Raw genomic sequence first — 11351 nt, forward strand, 5'->3', positions numbered from 1 at the left:
TACAATTTATTTAATAATTTTGGACCCGACTAGCTTTTCACAAAACAAATGTGCAGGTTTCCTTAAATGTGACAAAAGATCTACAGCCTTTATCACTGTAAATAGTGGACTGGACAACCATCTTCATCTGTTGCATACGGTGGCTTACAGGCCTTCTTGTTAATGTAATTTCAGATGCTCCTGCAGTCAGCAGCCCAGGAAACCCTCATTGGGCTCCCGTCTGTATGCTGCCCTCTCAAGGGCCTTCTGCTGTGGTGGCAAGAAGAGCACCAAAGCAGTAAATGACAGCAACAGTGGTTGACAGTCAGAGCCAATGTGGTTTACGTCAACCTTTTATTTACAAGCATATATAAAACATTTAAAAATTGCATTTAGACCCAGCAGGTTTTTGTTCATTCTTGATGACTAGTAAACTAAACTTCCACTTCTCCGTCTGACACATTTGAAAGTGGCACATTTGAAAGCATTGTAAGAAATGTAACTGCAAAGTGTGGACACGTTTTGAGAATTCAATATGTATTGATTAAGTCACTCCCTCTTAATTGAGCTGCACAAAGAAAACAATGCAATTATGAACATTTGTAAAATAAAAAAACGTTTTAACTTTTAATACTTTCTGACTTCTGTTTCTTAATAGCATAACTCATAACAGTGTCATACATAAACCCCAATGTCTTGTGGGAACAGGGCTGTGCTGCAGTCAGAACAGGAAAGAGGTAGACGAGCAGGGGAATTGGTGGGCAGAAACCAGAAAACATACGTACACTAACAGCCATTATCTTTTTATTCAAATATTAAAGTTTTTTTTTTTTCATCAGTTAGGGCATAGGCACCATCAAAAACATGCTCTTCAGTCGAATGCTGAATGATTTTTCAACAGATCTGTGCTTCAGATGGATTCCAACTGGGAAACAGCAGTGAGGCACATCATTAATATGTCTGCAGCTGTATGACAGTGAAACAGACTGTGCATTCCAATCAATAACTGGCGTCTGCTAGTGAAACCATTTAACGGAGAAGGGATCTTCATGGATTGCATACTGTCTTGGCAAATGAATTTTGATGATCTCAAATGTACATGCTAAAATGTAAAAAAAAACACACACAAAAAACAAAGAAAGCAAAAAACAAAGAAAGCTTTTGATCGGTCTGTGACAAAACCTTGAACAGGGGTCAGTGTAAGTGCATTCAGCAGGTATATCTCTGCCACAGACACACAGAGAGAAGACAGAGCCATGCTGACAGCAGGTTCTAAATAAATAGAATCTAAAAATGTGAGCAACTTCAAATACTTGTCTCTGTCCGTTACCCTATTAGTCAACAAGGTGAGGAGGTGGAGCTTTTCCAGTTTGACCATAATCAGCAGGCACATCTCAAATAAAACCCTTTTCCTCATACAGTGCACTACTTCTGGTCAAAGCAAAGGTAGGTACTGTATTTATGGGGAACAGGGTACGATTTTAGATGGAGCTCCGCTCCTGCTTCATACATCCACAATCTGTTGTGATTCCTCCTCCACCTGGATCTCAGAGTTCACCTGTCCCGCCGCTGACACCTGCACCACCCGGATCTCCACTCCTGCCTCCTTCAGTCTCTGCACGTCCTCCTCACACATCTCCGTCACCTCTTCCACCACCATGTCCGTTTCCTCCATGACTACCACGTCTACGGGCTCCACGGTAACATGCTCCACCCTCATCACGTCCTCCAGTAAGAGGGTCTCGCTCTCGCCTCCCTCCTCGTCCTCCTCCCCGGCCACTTCCTCTTGCATTGCCATGGCACCGATGTCCAGTTCCTGGGTCATCAGCGTGTCGTCTGTGACACTGTGCAGTTCGCGGAGGTGTCGGCGCAGGTCGTGGGGCTGGGTGAACCAGATGTCACACATGGTGCAGTGGTTGGGCTTCTCTCCTGTGTGGGTCGTCAGGTGGTCTTTAAAAAGCTCCCAGCTGTTGAACACACTGCTGCACACCTAGAGAGAGAGATCATTTTAGAACCTCAGCAAGTGCACTAGTCAAGGGTGTGATCGGCAGAACATCAGCACAAAAACCGTACATTTCGACTCCTGATTAAATCAGGTGGAAAAAGGACTGTTCTCCGTACCTGACATTCGTAGACTTTTTTGCGTCCCTTCTTGGCCCCGGCGCCGTTTTGACAGGCAGCCATGTGACATTTCAATGTGCTGTTCCTGGCAAAGCGCTCATGGCAGTCTGGACACTCAAACGGCTTCTCACCTACACACAGGGACCAAAAATCATAGTGATCATAGTCATAGAGAGACAAAAATATGTTGTTGAAGTGAAGTCTTGTTCATAATTGCAATGAAATGCTGTGGAGGCCGTTTTAGCCTGCACCAGGAACTACAAATGAACACTACCAATAGTTAACTCGGGCACTTGGACACAGATGAACTTGAACCCCTAAATCACGTGTCAAACTTGGGAGGGCCGAGTGTCTGTTTTTTTTTACTCCACCCCTGTAAGTGATTGATGAATCAAGGTCGCTAATTAGTAAGGAACTCCCCTCACCTGGTTGTCTAGGTCTTAATTGAAAGGAAAAACCAACAGACACAGACACTTGGCCCTCCATGGAATGAGTTCGACACCCCTACCCTAAATGAATCCCTCTGGGTATTATCATTCTCACCGGTGTGTTTACGTAAGTGCTCCTTGAAGTGTCCAAAGTGGTCAAACTGCTTGTCACAGTAATCACACATGTGCATCTTCTTCTTCTGGGACTGGCTGCGCGACAGCTCCTCTGCCTCGTAATGTAACGTGTTCAGGTGCTGTTTCAGCGCCGCCTCCCGCATGTACGCCTTACCGCAGTGGCAACACACATGCGGCTTGTCCAGGGCAGCCACGTGCGCGCGCATGTGCTGTTTGAGGTGGTAGTAGAGGCGGAAGCTGCGGTCACATTTGTTGCAGCGGAACATCTTGTCCAGCTGAGAGATCTGGACCTCGACCACCTCCAGGCCCTCAAGAGTCTTGGGAGCTGTCACTGTCTCCTCCTGAGACACCACCTCCTCCTGAGACACCACCTCCTGACACACACACACACACACACACACACACACACACACACACACACACACACACACACACACACACACACACACACACACACACACACACAACTTGTTTTAAGAAAGATTGGAAATGTCACCAAAAAGAATAGTCTCCTTATAATATTAAAATGAATGCTTTGAATGAAGGTTGGTCACAGTCCAAGTGTGTGGTTTTTTACATGCGCATTAGAGAGACCGAGTGCTTCGTTCACCTCCTCCAGTCCTTCCTTCTTCAGCACGTGCAGCATTGGCCCCCTCTGCTGGTACTTGCTGGTGATGTCAGCGAGCAGTGCCAGGGCCGAGTCGTCCGAGGCAGCCTGGGCGGTCCGAGCAGCATCCACCACCTCCTCCTCCATACCAGTCTCCTCCACCTCGATGGCCCCCTCCCCGATCTCCACCTCAATCTCCACCTGGAAGGACAGACTGGGGTCAGCACAGCAACACATATTAGGAGGAAAGGACCGAGGATTAGGATGATGACGGGGAGGATTTGGGACACTTTTTAGAACTTTATGCAGGTCATAATTCTATGTCATAATAACTCAACCATAATGCGTCATTGTAGACCTCTAACCTGCTCCCCCACCACTGACGGAAGAGTCTCCATGATCACACTGAAAGTCTCAGCCGGCTCCCTCTTTTTGGTCTTGCTCTTCCCCGCCGCCAGGGCCTGGGACGGACTGAAGGGAGTGCCATCACTCATCCTATGGAGAGAGAAGGTTTAATTCCATCAAAGTGCTCTACGTTCAAATACACAGGGATAAAATATCAGTTAACAAAAAAAGATGACAACCAAACAAGACAACACCAAAAAAGGGACTAACCTATATTGGTGGTAAGGGACTATAAGTAGTACGGGGCTATATTAGTAGTAAGGGGGTCCAGATGTTCTAATGGCAGGCTAACCTGTTGTTGAGGGCCTTGATGGCCTCCTGCATCTGGAGGTACTCTGCTGCCTTCCACACGTCATTGACCTCCTCTGGTCCATTGACAGCAAGTATAGCCGTGTACGTAAACTCCATCAGCTGGCGGAAGGCTGAGTTACTGACTCCTGGAGAACAAACACAGAGGATTGATGGGTGCACCGGGTTAGCATGTGATAAGTCTTGTTTTTTGCTTTTCTCAGGGGCTATAAAGCTCTTTCTGCTATTGTTTATTTTCTTGATATGACAGTAAGACAGAGGATGTGTCATTGGTTCAGCAGTACCAGGGTTTCTGCGCCGGACAACATGACCAGGAAGATTTTAATTTACTGGCCAATAGAACATGACATAGCGGTGGGTCCAATAGGGAAGTAAATAGAAATACATTTGCCAAAATTATATAATTACTCCTGTCTATATAGAAAGAAAGAAAATACTAAACCAGAAATCATGACTTAGCCAAAGAGGAATCTAGGATCGTTATACTTTTTTATAGCTGTGGATTGTTTCAAATCACAAGCTTGTAGGTTTCAAATCACAAGCTCGTAGGTCTATGCCTTTTCGGGAAGCCGGTAATTTGGGCAGCGCACGTGGCAATAAGCCTAGCTGATTATTGAGTAGCGGCTGTCAGTGAAAAGCATCTAAAATATGTTTGAAGATAATGCATCTTGAGTATAATTTTAAAATGTTGAGTGAAGAAGAAGAGGGATGTGTGGCAAAGATACTGTATAGGCGAGACGCTCTCCAGAACGGCTGAGCTGTCTCCCGTCGATTCTTGCACATTTCATTGTGTGAATTGTTTTCTCTTAGATATTTTTTTTTTATCAATTCCCCATTACATATGTCACCAGCAGTAAATGTACCATTTATCCCCGCCATTTGGTTACATTAATGATCAATTCCCCATTACATATGTCACCAGCAGTAAATGTACCATTAATCCCCGCCATTTGGTTACATTAATTTCTGTTAATGCATGTATTAATTCGTCATTTATCGTTCTCATTCGCGGAGGGAAAACGTTGTTTGCAGAGTTCACAAACTGCTACACTTGTGAGAAACAAGTTTTGGTTTATTTCATAACCATCATTTACGAGATTTGTAAATTTTTCATTGTCTTTTGTTTGGAGTGCTCCATGAGAACAATGAAATATAGGAAAATGTTTTTTGTTTTTTTTAAACATCCATTGCGAATGATAATATATTAAAACTATAGTCCCTCACAGTAAGCTATTTGAAAAATCTTTACAACAATCTCCCCCTCGATAATCACCAATCCTCAGTGTGAAAGAGCAATGGAAGTTATAGGCCTACTGCGGCATTGGCCTATAGGCTATGAGTTCCATGCGCTAATTTCTTTAGCCGCCAATGGACCAAGGTGTATCAATGTGTCCATATGACAGAGGCTGGTGATTAGACACATTAGCAATTTTTTTATATATTTTTTATATAAATCATTTTAATTCAGATTTTTATGATAATGCTCATATGAAAATCATAACTGGCACGCAGAACAGTAGAAATGGTAGGATAAATTGTAAGCACACCCAATCTTGAAACTCACACGCCGGCTATGGAGTCTTTATAAAAGAATTGCCTCCACATTTCCATGGTCGGATTTTGCTGATAGGTTACTTTGAAACAATGCAAGACATACCTCATAATAGGAAATAAAACATTAATGTTTCAAACAATTAAGTATGTTTTCAAAATGTATACTGCCTCCAGTTCACATTGTAAAGTGGTGGGTGACTCGCTGATTGATAGCCTGCACTTGAATTGTGAATGGGAGGCACGCTTTAATTACCAGCTGAGAAATAAAAATAGTAGCTCTTTTTAATCCTGCACCAAAACAGTTTTTTAAGACACAATTGCATTTTGAATTGTTGCGCAATGAATGGCTTATAAAAGCACGTTTACTCCAGCAGCAACCAGCTGAGGAGCTGCAGGAGAAATAGAGCTCAAAATAGGCTCTATATGCTGTCCACGTGTGACAGTTGTTTTGGATAAGATGCATGATGACTAATGAAAATACACACAGGCCAATTTAATTCCACTCAATTATGTAAATGAACCTATAAGCATGGTGGTCAAATGTATTTCCATCAACTGGTATTTCCATAAATTAATAAAAATAATTATTTTGCACAACTTTTTGGCCGGCAAGTTTATTTTATTTTATAAAAAATAAATATATATATTAAAAATCGCTTTTGCCGGCTAACGGAAACCCTGAGCAATACACACCTTCAATCTCCACTAGTGGCTCTTGTGTGAAGTCCTGGAAGAACTTGTGGAAGAACTGACTGCATGCTGCCAACACTGCCTTATGAGCCCTGAACTGGTGCCCTACGGACCAGAGTAAGATGAGCCCATAAATGGTACAGCACAGAACATAATTAAATTGAATACAAGTGGACACTTGTCTTGAACACAATGATATTGAAACAGAAATGGTTTAATCTGAAGAAAATATACAACTTTAAACTGCACCTCCACTTTCTGCAATACAACAAGCATCATTGAGGATGAGCTTACCATCCACTATGAGAGTGATGTCTGTGAACTGGTCCAACTGTCTCTGTTCATTCAATTTGTCCAGCATGACTTTATAGAGGGCTGGGAACTCACTGCCACAATCCACCTCGTCCTCGTCTGCCATGGCTCAGCCCCTCACCTAGGCACAAGGAAGATATCCATGCAAAGATGGCACACTGTACAGATTATCACATCACCAGTAATGGTCTGTATCTGTACAGTTACATGTGGGAAAACAAATTTGTTAAATATGACCAACATGCTTACCGCATGATGGACAGTACTGTGATGTTAACATTTTGATTTCAATAACATTTTATCATTGGGCATTTTGTAGCCTAATGAATATATGTTCATCATTATCTGCCAATGTGGGTTTATGTGAAGGAAAATAACGCTATGTCGGACTGAGTTCTCAACATTACATTATGAATGACATCTGGGATCCTTGGGACGTCCATACCCCTAACCACTTAGCTACCTAACCACGTCCCAAGGATTCCCGATACTTCATGATGGTCCGTGCTATCATAAGGATGTTCGAGGAGGGGAAAACGCGTCAATCTCATGTATTATCCAATAGAATAGTACCAATGCAAAGGAAAGAGTTCGAATTCAGCCAATCATGCGTTTGACAGCAACGACAATCGCATTAAGTTGGCCAATGACAATGGAAGACAGTGGGCGCGATCGACATTGCAGTATACTTTAAAGGCGAGGCAGATCTACAAATCACCTTGGTTCATAAATAACTACTCAATATTATTTGTAGGTTAGTCCGTCAGTCAATTTACCCATGATACATCACGGTTTTGATATCCTCGAACACTGCTAATGTAGGTCGCTAGCTAAATAGCTTAGTTACAGCGGAAGGCCTCTAGCTCTAGTCTGGCTATAATTCAGGCCGGAAAATCAAACTAACGATCAACATTTAATCATAATGTGTATCTAATCATACCAACGCTTTATAATACAGAATCGCGTTAACGTTAGCTAGGTAATCATTTCAAATAGGCCCGTGAAGGCTCGCCATGTCGAGTTTGACCATCGCCATTACGTCATCAAATCGCGCATTAAAATACACTTTTTCCAGAGACATTTCCCAATTTAGACCTCTTTTGGCCGAAATATTTCAACTCATGCATCATAAAACATACCTCAAGTTAGGTTCCGCAGCTTTAATTAGTTGTTTTTGCGTATTATTCTCTCCCGACTCTAACAGCGTTGCTCTACTTTCGTTTGTCTAAAAAGGGCGGTCACTCAATCGGGCCTCAGATTCCCGCAAGCCATTGCAAACACCAAAGGACGCCGAGGAGTGTTGCTACGCAACATATGGCCTTCCCCTTTCGATTCTCTGCATTTTGGTTGTCAATAGTTAACACCAAAGATTGCCTATTATATTGACAAGATAATCGACAAACCGCGCTAATAATGACAAATACGTCCTCAAAGATGGAAGGCAGGCAGGGGGAAGCAATTTCAAGTAGGGCCTATCTAGCCAATGAGAGGGCAGATACACGTGTGAAAAACAGGTAACTGAGATATAGATTTTTATTTAACTAGGCACGTCATTTAAGAACAAACATTCTTATTTACAATGACGGCCTACCAAAAGCCAAAACGCCTCCTGGGGGCCTGGGATATAAAATAAAAATACAATGTAAATATAGGACAATGCACACATCACAACAAGAGAGACAACACTACATAAAGATAGACCTAAGACAACAACATAGCAAGGCAACAACACATGACAACACATCATGGTAGCAACACAACATAACAACAACATGGTACAAACATTGGGCACAGTCAACAACACAAAGGCCAAGAAGGTAGAGACAACAATACATCACACAAAGCAACCACAACTGTTAGTATGAGTGTCCATGTTTGAGTCTTTGAAGGAAGAGATTGAGATGAAACTGTCCAGTTTGAGTGTTTGTTGCAGCTCGTTCCAGTCGCGACCCAGGGATGTGTGTGCTTTGGGGACCTTTAACAGAATGTGACTGGCAGAACGGGTGTTGTATGTGGAGGATGAGGGCTGCAGTAGATATCTCAGATAGGGGGGAGTGAGGCCTAAGAGGGTTTTATAAATAAGCATCAACCAGTGGTTCTTGCGACGGGTATACAGAGATGACCAGTTTACAGAGGAGTATTAAGTGCAGTGATGTGTCCTATAAGGCGCATTGGTGGCAAATCTGATGGCCGAATGGTAAAGAACATCTAGCCGCTCGAGAGCACCCTTACCTGCCGATCTATAAATTATGTCTCCGTAATCTAGCATGGGTTGGATGGTCATCTGAATCAGGGTTAGTTTGGCAGCTGGGGTGAAAGAGAAGCGATTACGATAGAGGAAACCAAGTCTAGATTTAACTTTAGCCTGCAGCTTTGATATGTGCTGAGAGAAGAACAGTGCACCATCTAGCCATACTCCCAAGTACTTGTATGAGGTGACTACCTCAAGCTCTAAACCCTCAGAGGTAGTAATAACACCCGTGGGGAGTGGGGCATTCTTCTCACCAAACCACATTACCTTTGTTTTGGAGGTGTTCAGAAAAAGGTTAAGGGTAGAGAAAGCTTGATGGACACTAAGAAAACTTTATTGTAGAGTATTTAACACAAACTCCGGGGAGGAGCCAGCTGCGTATAAGACTGTATCATCTGCATATAAATGGATGAGAGAGCTTCCTACTGCCTGAGCTATGTTGTTGATGTATTTTGAGAAGAGCGTGGGGCCTAGGATCGAGCCTTGGGGTACTGCCTTGGTGACAGGCATTGGCTTAGACAGCAGATTTTCTGACTTTATAGACTGCACTCTTTGAGAGAGGTAGTTAGCAAACCAGGCCAAAGACCCCTCAGAGACACCAATACTCCTTAGCCGGCCCACAAGAATGGAATGGTCTACTGTATCAAAAGCTTTGGCCAAGTCAATAAAAATAGCAGCACAATATTGCTTAGAATCAAGGGCAATGGGGACATCATTGAGGACCTTTAAGGTTGCAGTGACACATCCATAACCTGAGCGGAAACCAGATTGCATACCTGAGAGAATACTATAGACATCAAGAAAGCCAATCAGTTGATTATTGACAAGTTTTTCCAACACTTTTGATAAACAGGGCAAAATAGAAATAGGCCTATAACAGTTAGGATCAGCTTGATCTCCCCCTTTAAATAAAGGATGAACTGTGGCTGCCTTCCAAGCAATGGGAACCTCCCCAGAAAGAGAGACAGGCTTGGTGATGATAGGGGCAGCAACCTTGAAGAAGAAAGGGTCTAAACCATCTGACCCAGATGTTTTTTTGGGGTCAAGTTTAAGGAGCTCCTTTAGCACCTCAGACTCAGTGACTGCCTGCAGGGAGAAACTTTGTAGTGGGACAGGGGAAAAAGAGGGAGAAGTATTGGGGATAGTCGCATAAGAAGGGATGGGAGATGAGGAAATGTTGGATAGGCAACGAGGCATGGCTGAGTCAAATAGGAATCCTGACTTAATGAAGTGGTGATTAAAGAGCTCAGCCATGTGCTTGTTGTCAGTAACAACCACATCATCAGCATTAAGGGACATGGGCAGCTGTGAGGAGGAGGGTTTATTCTCCAGGTCTTTGACCGTTTTCCAGAACTTCTTGGGGTTAGACCCACAGAGAGAGAACTGCTCCTTAAAGTAACTAACTTTGGCGGTCCGGATAGCCTGAGTGCCTGAGAGTATACGTGTGCTGAGCCTTTCGTCAAATGCAATTCTTGAGTTGGAGTAACTCTGCAAGATCACGGTCGTACCAGGGGCTGAACCTGTTTTTAATTCTAATTTTCTTAATGGGGGCGTGTTTGTTAACAATACCACTGAAAATATCAAAAAAGAAGGTCCAAGTGTCTTCGACATGGGATTCAAGCTGATTCTATACCATTTTACAGAGGTCAGGTCAAGAAGGAAGGCTTGCTCATTTAAGTTTTTTAGCAAGCGTCTATGACAAATCAGGACAGGTCGTTTCACTGAGCAGCCATTACGAACACAGGCTGTAAAACAGTGATCACTAAGGTCATTACAGAATACACCAGACTGATACCTATCAGGATTAATTGTGAGGATAACATCGAGGAGAGTAGCCTTTTCTGGGTGTTTGGAGCCATACCTTGTGGGACTGTTGATAATCTGAGAAAGATTTAGGGAGTCCCATTGCTTTAGGACTTGGTCAGGTGGTTTAAGCATGTCCCGTTTAGGTCACCTAGCAGGACAAATTCAGACTTAGTGTAAGGGGCCAGGAGAGAACTTAGGGCAGGTAGGGTACAAGCCGGTGCTGATGGAGGACGATAGCACCCAGCAACAGTCAACAAAGAGCTATTTGAAAGTTTAATGCTTCAAACCAGCAAATCAAATTGTTTGGGTACAGACTTGGTGGAGACAACTGAGCACTAAAGGGGATCCTTGGTAAAGAATGCCACTCCCCACCTTTGGAAGATCTGTCTTGCCGAAAAAGGTTCAACCAGAAAGGTTAACATCAGTATTCAAAACACTCTTTCTTAACCACGTCTCAGTAATGACCAACACATCTGGATTGGAGCTGTGAACTCACACTTTCAATTGATCCATTTTAGGTAATAGAAAACCCATGCTTTTACGAGAGCAGAAATCAGTGAAGCAGATATCAGAGCACAAGTCAGAATTAGGGCTAGCAACTGTAGATGGGCCAGGGTGTACATGCACATTTCCAGATATCATCAATGGTAATACAATCAAGGCACGGCATAGTACAGGGAGAGTTCTGCAGTGCTGATTTATGACCTCTGAATGTGCATCAGATGGCAACAAGATCATATTGTACAGAAATGTC

General features: G+C 43.2%; 1 protein-coding gene across 3 annotated transcripts; it reads right to left on the reverse strand.

The window, feature by feature from the left end:
- Positions 1 to 319: 319 nt before the first annotated feature.
- On the reverse strand, positions 320 to 11142 carry znf131 (zinc finger protein 131). 3 transcript variants are annotated; one of them, XM_024002759.2, is made up of 9 exons: positions 7680 to 11142; positions 6523 to 6698; positions 6232 to 6333; positions 3968 to 4112; positions 3636 to 3765; positions 3274 to 3471; positions 2644 to 3037; positions 2101 to 2231; positions 320 to 1969 (listed from the first exon to the last, which is right to left on the reverse strand). In XM_024002759.2, the coding sequence occupies exons 2-9, from the start codon at positions 6644 to 6646 to the stop codon at positions 1484 to 1486; spliced, it is 1710 nt and encodes a 569-aa protein (XP_023858527.1). In that variant the 5' UTR covers positions 6647 to 6698; positions 7680 to 11142; the 3' UTR covers positions 320 to 1483. The 3 variants fall into 3 exon arrangements, with proteins under 3 accessions (XP_023858527.1, XP_023858526.1, XP_023858528.1); XM_024002758.2 differs by having other exon boundaries at positions 6523 to 6661; positions 7680 to 11140; XM_024002760.2 differs by having other exon boundaries at positions 2644 to 3019; positions 6523 to 6661; positions 7680 to 11138.
- Between the last annotated feature and the right edge of the window lie 209 nt (positions 11143 to 11351).

This window comes from Salvelinus sp. IW2-2015, linkage group LG15, assembly GCF_002910315.2.
Source record: "Salvelinus sp. IW2-2015 linkage group LG15, ASM291031v2, whole genome shotgun sequence".
NCBI classification, from domain to species: domain Eukaryota; kingdom Metazoa; phylum Chordata; class Actinopteri; order Salmoniformes; family Salmonidae; genus Salvelinus; species Salvelinus sp. IW2-2015.